This window comes from Symphodus melops (genome assembly GCF_947650265.1).
Source record: "Symphodus melops genome assembly, chromosome: 19".
Taxonomy (NCBI): domain Eukaryota; kingdom Metazoa; phylum Chordata; class Actinopteri; order Labriformes; family Labridae; genus Symphodus; species Symphodus melops.
The window spans coordinates 18436685-18452149 of record NC_136709.1 but is presented as its reverse complement, the minus strand read 5'-3'; the positions used below and the strand labels follow the sequence as shown (position 1 = coordinate 18452149).

At 38.1% G+C, this 15465-nt stretch overlaps 1 protein-coding gene across 1 annotated transcript; it reads right to left on the bottom strand.

Moving 5' to 3' along the window:
* Window positions 1-747: 747 nt before the first annotated feature.
* Window positions 748-8004, bottom strand: mbip (MAP3K12 binding inhibitory protein 1). Its single transcript, XM_079369634.1, has 9 exons — window positions 7819-8004; window positions 6932-7048; window positions 6197-6400; window positions 5515-5611; window positions 5111-5176; window positions 3822-3977; window positions 3449-3546; window positions 1134-1172; window positions 748-1026 (listed from the first exon to the last, which is right to left on the bottom strand). The coding sequence occupies exons 1-9, from the start codon at window positions 7939-7941 to the stop codon at window positions 919-921; spliced, it is 1008 nt and encodes a 335-aa protein (XP_079225760.1). The 5' UTR covers window positions 7942-8004; the 3' UTR covers window positions 748-918.
* Between the last annotated feature and the right edge of the window lie 7461 nt (window positions 8005-15465).

Here is a 15465-nt window from a genome sequence, read left to right as displayed (position 1 = left end):
GCTGCAGTAATCAGGTCATTTGCTATAATGACAACCATTAGAGGTGATCATCGTCACACAGCAGTCAGGCAGAGAAATCAGGTGCCTGCGCAGAATCATCTCAATTTACACACACACACACACACACACACAAAATCACTGCATTACTCGACATTAAAGTTAAATCAACTTAATACATCTATTTTCTTCTTCGAAGTTGTAATTCAGATTCTTTTATTATCCATTACAGAGAAGCGTTTCATTGATTTTTTTGGGGGGGAAAATGAATCAGCTTCAATTGATCATCCATTCAGAGAGATGAGCTTTTCAAATATATAATGGAGCTGGTTTGATGGAAACTTTAATCGCTTCGGCTTTGGACTATTAGCTGTTAAAGCTTAGACTTTTTTTTTTAAATAAATCAAATCAAATAAATAAACCATAAATCAGGTTAGAAAATGGAATAGTGTTAGTAATTAATATAAAGACTCAAAAGATGTATAACTATTTCTCTAACAATAAAGAAACAATAAGGGGGGCGCGATGGTGGAACAGTGGTTAGTGGTCCTCTAGGCGGGCGGCTGGGGTTCGAATCTGACCTGGGGCTCATTTCCCGCTCTCTCTCTCTTTCTGACTCTATTCACTGTCCTGTCTCTCCAATAAAAGCAGAAAATGTCTAAATCAAAATTTAAAAAATCAGAGTGCACATCAAAGTTATTAGCTGAAGTGTTGAGTGAAAGATTGAATGACGAGTCAATGAGGAGCTCATGAAGAAACAAATACCTTTATTTACAGAGAACTTACATTTCTGCTCATTACAAAACTATAAAGAGGACATGAAGTGTTGGTCTGTGACAGAGATGACATGTTAATATAAAGTGATGTGGCTGACAGACACTGATAGAGATGTTTTACTTGGTGCATTGGTTTGTGGATGCGTCACAAAGGACACTCAGTTCCATATGCAGGCCTGAAATCAGTGGCTCTCTTCATCAGTGCTGCTTTCACTGCACTGATCTTCTCATCCAGCTCCGTCAGACTGCACGCCTGAGAGAGAGAGAGAGAGAGTTAGAAAAAAAACAACTCATCAATCGATTCCAAATACGTTGAACCCCTCTTACATAGTGCAGCGAAAAGTAGCAACGACCACAAACCTGAGCGGGAGTCGTCTTTGGTCTCTTGTGAGCGAGGCTCTAAAACATGAGAAAGAACAAAAGTACACATGAGCGCGTTTTGGTTTGTACCATTCTGAAAGTGCTCGGCGACGTTGAAACAAAATGATTTTTTGCTTTTCATTAATCCAGCTGATGTGAAACAAAGAATTCACCTTTACACACAACAAACTTTTTCTGAGAAATCTTGTATAAGACAACAGAAAACAAAGCCAATACAGTGACACAGAATATATGAATTACGCTACTTTAAATAACAAAAGCTTGAATTTATACAGCAGCTTCCAGGAACCCAAGGACACTTTAAAATGTGAACACAGTAACAAGAATTGATGTTTGATTGAATGTAGGAGAATCAATAAAGTGAGGCATGTACGTATTCACTTAATTTCAAGGTGAGTTTCCCTTTATTATATTTTGAGAACTGTTATACCGTTATCACACTAGGTCGAGTATAATCTTCTGAAACGCTCTGGATATTTCGCGAATACAAACAGCCAATTTATTTTGCTCGGACTTCACCCGGAATTTCTCCTCTCAGACCCCCTACTTTTTTTTCCCACAGCAGGTCCGAGTGGTCAGATGTGAGAATGCATCAGAAAATTCCCCGGAGAGACTTCACCTCGAGCCAAAAGGAGGGAGAGACGTTACTGTGACTGCTGCACGGTGCATAGTGTCTACACGCCACCTCTACGATCTCTGTGCTCAGAGTTAAACTGCTGCGTTACCTCAGTATGTCCCCGCTCTTTTGTTGATGTTGTCACTCCATCGGACTACACAAACACATAGCATTGATGTAAAGGAAAATAATCTCACTTCTTCTGCCTTGTTTCTTTACGTCACATCTTATCTCAGGTGATTCCCCCCCCCCGCTGATAGAATCGTGTTTTAACCCTCACCTTTGACTGAAGCTGAAATAATGTGGATTAGTCGCTTTAAATCTGCACAATTTGTAAGGGAGCCTCCTTCTACAGTTCAGTGTTAAAACGTTCTTCAGTAAACACCAAACTACAGTATTTTCAGAAATTGCCATAGAGGGGGGGGGAAAAAGTGGTACTCGGAATATAAAAGACCCCATCAGTTTATTCAAAGACACTCGACATCTCTTGCACTGCTCAAACAAACATGCAGTGAGTCAAAACCAGATGGAGAGCAGCATACTCACAGAAGCAGCATGCTGCGCTCAGAAATACCAGCGTGAAGAGACATGCAGCATCTTAAGCACACTTACTCAGATAACGAAACACGCCGGACAGACTCCTTCAACGTGGGAAGTTAGAGTCTGTGTGACTGCTCGAGTATGTGAGGTCGAACATGACGTGCAGTAAATCACCTACAGCCATCTTTTTGAGACTGGGCGTCTATAAAAAGCACAGTGTGCTGAGAAGTCAGCCCGTCTCAAGTGAGCTTTTCTGCACTGACCTGAAAGTTAGAGGGAATCTAACCAAACACGGTGCATTTTTTTACTCCAATTAACTTAAGTGTAACTCGAGGAGTGAGGAGTGTTCAAGTATCAGTGCACATCAGGAAATCCCATTAGCATCACCCACAGACTCCGCTCACTAAGCAGATTTCATTTCAACAAGATTAGCCTCCAACAACACAACTTTAATCCAAATCACACACATTAAAAAAAAAAAAAACGGAGACAAACTAACGGAGAGCGTGTGAAATGGGACAACCAAAAACACTGTCAAGGAGTTCTCTCTGATACTGGGTGACAGATTCTCTGAAATACTTCTGAAACCGCTGGAGAGCAACACTGAACGTGAACAAAACTTCTGATAAATAATCGAAGAGGAAGAGAAAGCAGAGAAAAAGAAGAAATCAAATCAAGGAATAAAAGAAGCAAAGCAACTGTGAACAATCAAGTGTATCACGCTGAAGTTTCACACCTTATATTAGAGATAATACTTCAGACGACTAGAACAGCAAAGCTGACTGGTGATATAACTGATTCCTGTAATGTCGAGGTTTATTGTGACAAACTAACCCACAGTAACACAAACCTGTTCAAAGATCCTGTGTGCCTGCGTCTGACTGCATCTCATCACCTCTGAATGTGAACTGAGCTCTCATTCGGATTTAGACATCAGTGACGATGAACTCTGATAGGTTCATCATCTTTAATCTTTGCAAAATTAATGACATCATTTAAAATAGCACACTACTAAAAGACATTCAATGGCTGAAATCACATCCATTACTGTAAGGCCTGAGTATGAATCCTGACTGAACACTGACTAATGATTATTAAGTGGCTTTCAATGGATCTACTTCACAGTCACGAGCCTCACCGTGGACTGGAAGTACTCTGGTGAGAGTCCCTCCAACTCCAGAATACGATCCTCCAGCTTCTTTAGTCGCTGGTACACACTCAATGGAACCGGGCCGGCTGAAGGAATAAAAACAGTTGTTAAACGGCCTGGTAAGTGATCATTGAAATTAAAAAATTAAACAGCTGAAGGGCGGAGATTATAAGTCATGATTATGTGTAAGTGTTTAAGAGAAGCAGGGTCGTGATAAAAAGGTTGCTCAGTTAATGTCACACAGCTCGTATCAGGTATTTTCACATGTACTTTTCAGCGAGTTACCTTTATTGTATCCTATCCATCACAGAAACACTGATAATATACTGAACGCAGGTTTAAAGAGGTGTGACCCTCTCACCTGTTGGGAGTTTCAGGTGAGTCTCGATGTTGTGTAGTCGTTCTTCGATGGCTGCATTTCCACAGTCTCTTGGCAGCGGGGGCCCCCTCTGCTGCTCCCCGGCCTCTCCTTGACCTCCCCGAGTCTGGGGCCCGTACGTGTTCACCACCCGCGTAACTAAGTGGGGGAAAAGAATCAGAACATGTAAACAGAAGCAGATACTAGACGAGACCAGTTACATGTTTGGTATAAAGGTTTAAAGCCAAGTTCAGAGTGTACAGATTCTTAGAGGAATGTGCAGAGATTAATCTGAAATCTTTGAATTTATCTTCATGAACTCTAAAAAGCAAGCAGACATGAAAACAGGATTACTTTCCCCCCTAAACGAAAGTACTGAAGAGTTGTCTTTAAATCGAACTGAAATAATCAAACCATACATACATATACTGTATATAAAAGATACCAAATATTTTGCATCGAGTTAAAAATGTGTTTGTCTTCTATTGTACGTTCTTGCTCTTTTTCATTGTACATGAGGTATTGCTTATGATACATAAAAAAACTGATAACTGACTTAAATCTTAATCATCTAAGTAAATACAATTAAAAAAAACACCCAGAATCCCCAGAACAAGTAGTGAGATCAAACAGTGCACGTATGAGTAAATGATTAGAAATCACCTACAGGGTTAATTTAGTTAAATATTACATCAGAGTCTTCACTGTGTCGGCTCATGTTTGGGAGAATCTGGTCAACCAGCTCAGAGCTGTACACTGAAGTCAAAACCATTTATTGTGCGGACGCACTCAGGGCTTGAATAGTTTGATGCTTTCAGACACTTGATTATTTGGAGCAGATTTCACATTTTATATAGAGAGTTAGAATAATGTCAATGTCATGTTTAATGGTAAATCTATATCCAAAACAATTTTACCCAAGAGGGATTAATACAGCTGACTACATATGACTGGTTCCTTCACAAGATTTTATTAACGTCACACATGAAGATCTTTTCAATGCACAAATAAAGTTTGGCAGTTTGATCAGAAGAACCATCGAGGAGAATTTTGTTTGTTTGCTTCACTGTAAGTTATAAAACACAAAAAGAATACACCTGAAAAGAAAACTCCAAATAAATTCAAGATGATTTACCTCCTTTAGGTGAAAAAACTAACATCCTCTCTAAGGACAACGGACAAAATACACAGTCAAAATGTGTGATATTCTACAGAGATTTTTCAAGTGAAAGTGAAATAAAGCCGTTATGAAAGGTCACGTCGATATTAGTGGAGCATATTTATTTTCTTACCTTTAACGTGGCTTTTAAAACCTGGATATGGTGTGAAAACTGCATCCGTTCTGGCACAGCTGTTTTCTACAAAGAAAAGGATTTTAAATTTGTATCAAGAATGTAAAAGCAATGAGTAATGTAAAATAAAACACACACACATACTGCATCTATAGCCATTAGTGTGTCCTGATTTTTATAGCTGGTGGCTCCCACAGGCTTTGATTTTTAAAAAGGCCCTCTGCCTCGTGTTTTTCTGGACAAAGCTGGTTGTGTTGAGGCCGAGTGTGTTAGCTACTTCAGCCCCACTCTTGGAGCAGTTCAGCCTGACCTCTCGCCTGTGGAAATCAGCTCTCTCCCAAACATTGGCAATCTGTGTGCAGGCTCCCTCTCCACCCTGCCCCCAACCTCTTTCCCATTCTCACCCTGATTGCAGTCGATCACGTTGCAAAACTCGCGCACATTGTTTTCATTGATCTCCATCTGCTTGCGTTCCATAAATGCAGATATTCTTCGCTCAATCTACGGGTTAAAATAGAGAGACAGCACAGATAATAAGATACAATGGATTGATGAGTTATTGATGGGTGTAAAGAATCCAATGAGGTGGATTTTTCCGACTAAAGTGTTGTGATCTGTGGTAAACGGCGTGAAGCAATTTACATGCAATGAAAGATTTAGTAAGACATTTTCCCAGGTAGCCAAAAAAAAGTTGAATTGCATGTCATCATCCCATGATAGAATATGAATACTGTTTGCTTGGCTACCAAAATAAATGCACAACAGAATGGGGGCCTCTTGTCCTTCATCCACATGCAATCTCAGAGTAATGAGCATCCACTTCATAAACCATCAAGGACCTGGCTCTCTCTCAAAACCCTCCAGCAATGTGGTCTGTTCTACCCGGCCCCAGCACTAAAGAACCCCTTATTCTGCGCTGAACTCGGCTTATCAGATCCCCATCAAGGATTTGCTTCACCGTAGCAAGTCATGTGCACATCCCCGGGAGCAATTACTTATGATTATTCATTTGCTTGAGGGAGAGTAAAGAGGCCTCCACAAATGTCACTGCCTTAACAGCTGACAGATTTGCTGACTGAGACCAACCTCTGACTTCCTGGCTCTGATCTGAACCATGATGTCATCGGGCGCCGTCTTGCTATCTACAGAGTCTGAGCCTGGAGGATGATGCTCAGGCAGTGCAGACGTCTGCTCCGTGAGTGACGATGAGGTGACAGCATCGTTTGATGCTTTGTCTTTAGTAGATGATGCCTCAGCATCCACCAGTGCTTTTAAACTTTCTGAAACAGTCTGTAAAATAATAATGATAAAACACAAAGTCAAAATACACCCTTAAGGAGAAAAAAAACATTTAATAAAAAAAAAATCTCAAGTTTATAAGTCATTAGTGCAAACCCATTTAACCTCTAGAGCATAAAACAGCCAGGTTAGGTCTCACAAAGATGAAGTACTTGTGAACATACTGTTCTGTCCGTCAAATGAATTAAATATGTTAATATTCTCCCTCTCAAAATAAAAGACTTACAAACATATGCAAGCTTTAAAACACACCTCAAACAGTGGATAAAAGAAAAACAAGTCTGTGACCTCCTTAAACTGTTAACCTCTATGTCACTTGTGCCTTTTGTATTTGTAATGTGTCTTTCTCTGTTACCTGCCTTGGGACAACAGATGGAAACTAGCACTTCTGCTATAATCTGGCTGTCTTTTTTAAAGCTGTAATCATTGCAGTTGTTCATTAACATACACTGTCCCTAACAAACAAATAAAAACAAATCAATTCTTAAAATTCATAAATCTTCCAGTATGTTGCTACTTCACCTGTAACTTGATGATATGCTCCTGCAAACTGTTGTAAACACGAGCACTAGAAGATGAGGACAGATCCACAGCGTCGACATCGACCTCTATCCTCAGAGAAGCATCTCCTACTTTGAGCTACAAGAAGACAACACAAAGTAAGTAAGCTGCCTTGGATGTTACAGCACAACAGATTCAGTGTTTAACATGGATTACTAAAAGTCTAAAAAAAAAAATTGATTTTCACACTAAAGTGTACAATACTTGATTTGATTAGTTGTTGACCTAAAATGAATCACACACATTTGATCCCAGCGACAAGAAGATGACAGTATCACATCTTAGGATACATGTCTGTACACATGATGAAGTAAGCAACTGCAAAATGGGCTTTATTCAGATAAATTCATTTTAAAATGTAAAGTAATAAAATACTGGTTATTACATTGTGTACCTATATTTCCTTACAAGAGAAAGGGGAGCTTTAATGACAAGTCCCTTATAATGTATTCAAAAGAACATTCTAAGTGTGCATTCATTATAATATGTATTTCTGTAGTTGAGAAAAATGACAAGTAAAATGTAAGGAAAGAACAGATTAAAATGCTCTTCGTGGATTTGTTTTAACTATTGAGACGAAGCCGTGTAGACGCATAACTCTAACATTGTCGAAATTAAAATAAAAATGTTTCGGCCATAATAGCATGTTTGCAATGCTTCAGCTGGGTTGTGAAAAAAACGCTGCCTGAATATTAAGTAGCGATGCATGACTGAAGAGAGAGGAGAGAGTTATCTCAAAGGTCCTGCAACACACGGATGCTAAAAACATTAGCATGGAGCTAGCTAGCGTCACGGACTGAAGAAAGCGTCACGTGCGGTCCACGTGACTCAATACAATGCAAACCAACCTCTTTCCCGAAGTCTGCGAAAAGCTTCAAAACCGCACACACACAGTCCCTGTAGCTGCTGGACATTTTACTGGATTCATTTGGAGCAGGAGGATTTCCACTCGTCTTCTTTGTTTCCGCCATTGCGCTGCTCGATTCTGCCCGCTGATTGGTTAAAAGGAGACCGCGTGCGTGTAAGCATCCAGGGGATGAGAGCAAGCAAAGCTGCACACGCGCACACACACGCATGCGCGCAATCACAAAACCGACTGAGATTGTAAATATAAAAAATATGAACAGACATGATATAAAGCTAAATGTAATAACTACGATTAAACGTATCTTGATAATTAATTTAACTTTATTTAGCTCAGTTTGACATTTACTCCCAAAGTTTAACTTTATGTTTTTATACGAAATTATATGTGGCCGTTTTTTAATTGTGTTCCGAACTGATTCTTAATTGCAAACTTGCAACCACAGTTCACTAAAGTAAATGAACCCAATTAATGCCTGCTCTAATTGCAAATCCTGCTATCATAACAGCATCATAAGTTGCCTTTTTCTTTAAACCTAAAAGATTAAAATGGTCAATTCAGATATTCATAAAAGCTTTAGTCACTGTCAGATATTTAATTACAAGCAAACATACCTGACCTCAGCTGAACAACCAAACTTAAAGTCACTTTTTTTTTATTCAGGTTACCTCTAATTTGACCACTTTTTATAAAAATAAAAATAAAATTTCCATTTACAATCAAGTAATAAATGGCTCTCATTATACAAACTCAATTAATGATTAGATTGCCTTAATTAGTGAGGTCAATAAAAAAACAACAACAACAATGTGAAACCAAACTAATGATGATGGGGGGAATAAGAAAGACATAAATGGAAAGCTAAGAAAAAGGGATGCCAAAGAGCCATTATGATACATCAATTTACATGATTTCTAATATTTTGCATTGGGCTACACAAGTTTCCTCTTTAGCATCATGCAACCTGGCCACTGAAATATCCAAACTTCTTATATCAATGATAAATAACCAATGGGATTTTGTGAATGCATGTGGAGGAGACCAGCCAGCATTTCTTTCCCTTTTTTTTTATAGTAGGAAGGGATAAGTCACTCACTTGTATCACTTTTTAATATGTTTTATTTATTTCCTCTTAGTTTTAATGTCTCATTTTGTGGATTACATGTAATTGTTATCAGGTTTTCTTCATTCACTATTTTAAAGTTCATAGTTGTAGAGTTGACTTGGAGAGGTTTTGTATAATAAAATGCCACTTTGTTCCTATTGAGAGAAATACTGGCTCGGTGTCTTTCCTGCACAAGTTTCACACAACAGCATGACTACTAATTTAATACTGAGTTTTTTTTATTTGTGCTCAAATTGAAGATACATAGTGCCAAGAAATAAGTATAGTCTATGCCTCTTAAAACTATACAACTTTGATTAAATTGTATCCTCACAAGATTTACACTCTGATTTATACCTGCAGTCACACGGGAAACAACTGGCCACCTGCAAACTGAAATGTGAGATTTGTAGCTACATTTAACTGTATTTTCCATCAATTACCTGTCAAACAGGAGGAAGAATGGTCATTCAATTCTAAGAACATTGTCCCTTGGACCCTGCAGACTGTGCAGCAGGGCATTGGGACGTGAACCTGGCGACAATGGCGTATTTTTCTGAGCTGAGTGACTGTGGGAAAATCTCCCTCCTCTATTCAGACATTTTTCCTTCTTTTCATATAATGAGGAGAGAGACTGATGAGGGCAACAACAGAAAAATAACAATTATAGGCAATGAGAAAGCACATCCACTCAGAGCGGAATAATGCTCTCTAGAAGGGTTAATCATTTTAGGAAGGGGTCTGAAGACAAGCCTTTTAGTTGAATTCATCTCCGAGGTGATATTTTTCCCTCTGAAACAGGAAGGGAACTGTAACACTTGACATGGTTTGACATGCTGAGCTATGCTGAATGTTCCCACACAGCGAGAGCTCAGAAATTAAAAAACTGCTCATTTAATTTGCCTGGCTGCAGACCAGAAAGCTGTGATTATAATTTTTTTTTTTTTTTTTTAAACCAGCAATAATTTTGATTGGAGGTGCTTAGAAAAGCCAAATGACTTGGTGATATTTTACTTAAGGCTGTATTATTTTTTTCTTAACCAAATTTGTGGAAAGAGTTTTAGTTTTTGAATGTCACTTCATGCTCTTTTAGTTATAATTTATCTAGTTTAAATGCAAAAGACCAGACGTAATTAATTGTGACCTGCCGAGGGATTGCAGATGTAAACTAGCTCGAAGCTAACTCTCTCACAATGCATCATATGGAAACATTTATGTTTAATATTGTACATGGTCCCTTTACAAATCAAATAAAAAAAAGTGATTTTTTTTTTTCAAATAAAGGTTTTTGTCAAAGAGAAGTTAATTTTTCTTAAAGTATATTAAGGAGGACCATCTTTATCAATGTGTCACATTTCATTAATTAAATATGGCACATTGTGCTTTGTTCTTTGCTGTGTCTTGTTTTGAGCTGAGTTCTCCTTTATTTGTGTTGTTGTCCTTTTTCTCTCCTTATTTGTATCTTAAAAAGTCTTGTTAACATCGAGGCCTGGGGACTGAAAACTTAGTGTACATGCTTATAAATGATGTACAATAATAATTATTAAGTAGCACATTATACAAAACAAACCTTAGTATGTCAATTTGACTCTAGCACAACTGAAAAAGACTGGTTGCTCCTAAATGCACCATACAATTTTGCACAATTTAAAAATCCATAATTCATACTCAAAAAGGAAATATCTAATCTTCTCTTATAGACGTACAGTATATTGAAATCTGCAAAAAGCTAAATTACTTAGCTATATTACATTCCTTTACCACACAATTTAGAAGATCTGTTTGAGTTTGACCTTTATAAAAAGTCTGCTGAGTTTGTATTCTTAGAACAACCTTCTTTCAGTAATTTATTAAAGACTGGTCAAAAAAGTTAAAGAGGGAATTTAGTCAAAGACATCCTTGTTGGTTTTGAAAATTCGACTGTGGCAAAAAAAAAAAAAAAGCAGTCGCAGCAGAGAGAGGGAGTTTGTGTGGTGAAGGCGATGAGATTCTGTGGTTGTGGTGGTGGTGCGGTGGAGGAGGAGGGAGGTGAGTGAAGAGGGATTGTTGCTGCCTCTTGCCATAGTCACATCAGCCACCTGCAGGAAAGTAACAAGGTCTGCTTTTGAGCCTGTCTGCTCCACGGTCGGCAGATGATGTTGACAGAGTATGAGACAGAGTAAAGGCCAGACAGGAGGGTTGGGAGAAAGAGGGCGCACAATGTAGAGAGGCAAGTGGATTGCTGAGGGAAGGTTTTGTCTTGTTTAACTAAGAGGGGAATAATTAAACGTGTTCCTTTCCTATGGGCTTAAGCCTAAGCTCCCAATGACAGCTGAACATGTAATGTTGCTCCTTACAATCAGAAACCAACGGCTTTCATAACCACCTCTTATTGGAAGAGGAGAATTTCAAACAGAAAAACACTGGAAAGAGGGTTCAAATAAAATGCCAAATCCCAAATCCCTGGTAATTTAATTGCTCTGTCTCCAAGAGGCTGTATTCAGAAATACCAGTGCTTTAAGCTAAATGCTAACTTTGAGGTGCTAAAACGTTTACAATGACAATGCTAGCCAACAGATTTTAGACTGATAGAGATTTAAAATTGCATGTATTTGGTCATAAAGTATAAGATAAACAGTTTTCAATTAGTTATTGTGACTTATCCTGAGAGGAGTGTGAATGTGATGACAAAGTTACATGGCTATGTACTCTAATAACATAATAGTTAAAACACTTAACTTAAAATAATGGCAACAAAATCCTTTGGATTTATTCTTTGGGAACTATTCACCCTGGATTTATGGTGGAAGCCAATATTTAGAAGTCTTGAACTTGGCCTCAAATAAAAACAAAAAAAGTAGCAGGGCAATTTAAAAAAATTGAAGACTGCATAGACATTATAAAGCCTATAGGGATGGTACAAAAGGCACAAATCTGTGATTTAACCCAATTGAATAACAGACTTGTTGATGTGCATTAGAATAGTTAAGAGAGCAACATAGTTACAATTTCATTGCAGTTAATTAAATAATTGCTTAAGACCATTATAAAAATAACAAGATGTCACTTGGTTGGTGCCTCTAGATGACAAATCAGGAGATCAACAGAATAATAAACACTCATCCTCTGGGAATATTGAAAACCCAGGGGTGCGTATTGTTTTTGAAATGTTTCTATAAACCAAAAAGGTGTATCATCTGGCAAACAGTTGGACTATTGCTACTTTTTGTTCCAATAATGTGTCTCTGTTGTTGCTAGAAAACCCCAAACTAACTAGATCCAAGCAGAAAAAGAGTGAGCAGAGAGACAAACTCAGCGGCTCAAAAGTCTCACTGTGATAATGTGAGGGAAACGCTGCACTCCTGGGTAATGCAGCCTCCTTAGAAAGTTAGCCACAAGGGTTGGCAGGCGGGTTATTGCTTTAAACCACTTCTGACTATGAAGAGCATTAATGATATGGACAAAGCGCTAAGGATCCTCATAAAGTTATTAACTCGCTTTTACCACTGCATGCACACTGCTGTTCCTGCCATACCTTATTTCTGATCAGAAAGAAGAAGATGCACAGCCACCAGCACTTCAGTCCCTCCACGTCCAATCCTGAAGAGGTATCTGGCCCAACCTGTGTTCAGATGGGTTTCCATTACATCTCTTTGATTGTCTGTGAATCATGTTTTTTAAGTAATTTCATATCTGACACATCACAAGACTGGTAAAATTGCAAAACTGGTGAGATAACAGGAGTCAGCACCAGTGGGGATTGAAGAGAAGCTCATTGAAAGGCCCATTTGATAGCCTTCGCTAGTTTTCATCAGAGGATGAAGCTGAGTGCTTACAAGCCTCCATGGCTGAGAAGCTAAGGTTCAAAGTTAATTTTTGACCTTAGAAAAAGTAGAGAAACCCACTCAAATCCTTTCTTTGTTTTTAGCAAACTACAATATGGAAACAAGAAAAAGCCATGCAGTAACAGTCGTACTTAGGTAGAAAAGTAAAATTATTTATTATGATTTAGATTGTTTGTGTGGAAGCAGGCGCTAAAAGACAATGGATAGTGAACATCTGTTGGGGCATTAGGCCATATTTTAACAGTAGTATTTACAGTAGCCTCTTTCTTTCATTTTTACATTTTTTTGGGGGGCTTTTTGCCTATATTTATCAAGGGCAGTGGATAGAATAGGTAAGCGAGACACTGAGAGTGTGTCCAGCTGAAGTATCTTTTGGTTTAATGAAACTAAAGGACGTGACACATGGCATACTGCATCACAGGAAGGATGTCATTAAGCTCATAATGATGATTTGTCAGAAATACAGTAAAAATGATGGTAAGTACGAGTCCCAAACCTCAAGTCTGAATGGAGTCTGAAGTCTACTTTTTACAACTCTGACTGAAATGACTAATCTGATTTTAATAGAATTTGTGTTGCTCAACTTTTTTAACTTCAGGTCCTGAGCACCTGATGAAGACCTCGGATTGATACAGTGAGAATAAATGCAAACTTTTTGAAGCATTCAAGGAAGTGTGCAGGCATATCTTCTTATCTCTACTTCCCATGTCAGAATTATTATGCTATACTTGTGAGACATTAGTCCTTCTTGCCTAAGGAGAAATGAGTGAGTCAGGGTGCTGGTATCACTCAGCTGTCTTTCCCTGAGAGTCTGCATAATGATAGTCCTCTTATTATGACATCCTCAGTCAGATCTATGGAGATGCATCGGAAACATGGCTGTCAGCCAGAGCCCGATATGCTGATTAAAACAGATTTTCTGTGTCGGATGATGATGGCAAACAAAGGATAGAGAAAAGTGATGTTGTTCAGGAGACCTTTTGGAAGTCCCTTTTGAGCAGCAGGCTTTTAGCAGAAACACTCAAATGTACAGTGTCAAATTAGAGTCAAACTCTTCTGTATGAAGCACTTTGGGCTGCATGTTTTTATGTATGAAAGGGGCAAGATAAATAAAGCTGAGTTCAGGTGAAAAGTAGGCTACACAATGTAGTCAGAACTAGCATGAATACGTCCTAAATAAAAGGACATATTTTTTGATTATTAGATCATTTATCCTGATAATTTATTGTAAGCAGTACTTCCATGTGATTATAAGTTATAAAAGGTTGAATATTTATGAACTGATCACACATGATGTATGGCAACATTTGAACAGACTGCGTAGTAACTACATTTCGTAAAACTGCTGTAACCCATAAGCCTTATTTATCATCCAGAAGCAGAATATAACTTCAAGAAAAGTACATGTGTATCTAGTTGGATGTTTCACAGGAGTTTTTTATATATTTTTAATTTATTTTACCAAAATGCCATTTTTTCCTGTTTCCCGAGTGACTCCTTTTGAATATTAGTGTAATATATGGAGTAAAAACAACAACAAACAAACAAACTTGTGCAATATTGATATGTTTAACTATTCAGTCAGTCTGTCTCAGTGCTCTCTGTAAATCTTTCCCCCTGCGGCCCTACAAATACATCTTGTTGTATTAACCCCCCTCCTCATTTCATGACACCATCCCTGCCCCCACCTTCAGCCTGCTGCACCTGTCACCTGCGGGCCTCTGCCTACATTCAGGATCAATTTACATAACCTCATTTAGCAGTTCACAAATCAGAGCCATTAAGAGCTGCTAACAGGAACCAAGGGTTCTAATTTAGCTTGCCTTTCACAGTGGGAAAATTGTTCAGTTCAGGCCTACAAATAAAGATTCAGGTCTTGGCTTTGATTGTTGATTGTGATGGTAAATGTACAGATGATTAGAGCAGATTTCCCCCCCTCTGTATTGATTTCCTGCCAAAACACAGCAGGCACTGGTCCTGCACTGGGAAACCACAGAGGGAGGTGAGCACACAGAATTCGTTGAAGACATTGGTATTGAGGAATTTAATATAAATACACTCTTAAAGCTGTATTTCTATAAGGATAACCTACTTTAATATATAAACATTAAGATGTCTTGGTGGCCTTTTAATCATGTATCGTTTGATTGATTATGTTCTATAGTGTATATTAGCCAAGAAAAGGCAATTCACTTATCATAATTGATAAATTTGAACACTTTTAAGAAACACTTTTGAAGTTCTGTCTTTTTTTTTGTTCATTAATTATTCAACTTTTATTTTATTTGTGTGCTCTAAATAAAGACACAAACCAATCAAGTCAAAAATCAGTTAAAGATTCTGTGCATAATACAATATAATTATTTACAGTAACTTAACACTGTGTTATCTTTGATTTCTCTGTGCACAGACAGTTACTGGCAGCCATACAATCATTTGAAGCATATTCAGGAGACTTTTATTTACATTTGTGTGGCACTGTGACAGCAGAAAAACCAATTCAGAGCACCGTGAATAGCTGAAGTCAAGAGCTGAAAAATTATTTTCAATCTGCATTCAATTTGGCAAAGATGGGGCTCATAGAATAAAGAGGCTGATTCAAATTTCCACTCGTTCACCACTAAACTTGGTGGTGCGGCATTGTGAACGTGAGCTTTTTAGGGGGCATTTTTGGGGGAGCATGTTTTAATTAATCAAACAA

Bases quoted from the DNA above. Each gene is read 5' to 3' on its own strand.
- mbip (XM_079369634.1), bottom strand. From the start codon at position 7,941: ATGGCGGAAACAAAGAAGACGAGTGGAAATCCTCCTGCTCCAAATGAA. The intron at 3,547-3,821 runs GTGAGAGGGTCA...TTATTCCTTCAG, and splicing joins TCACCTGAAACTCCCAACAG to CCGGCCCGGTTCCATTGAGT. The intron at 1,027-1,133 runs GTTTGTGGTCGT...TCTCTCTCTCAG, and splicing joins CAAAGACGACTCCCGCTCAG to GCGTGCAGTCTGACGGAGCT.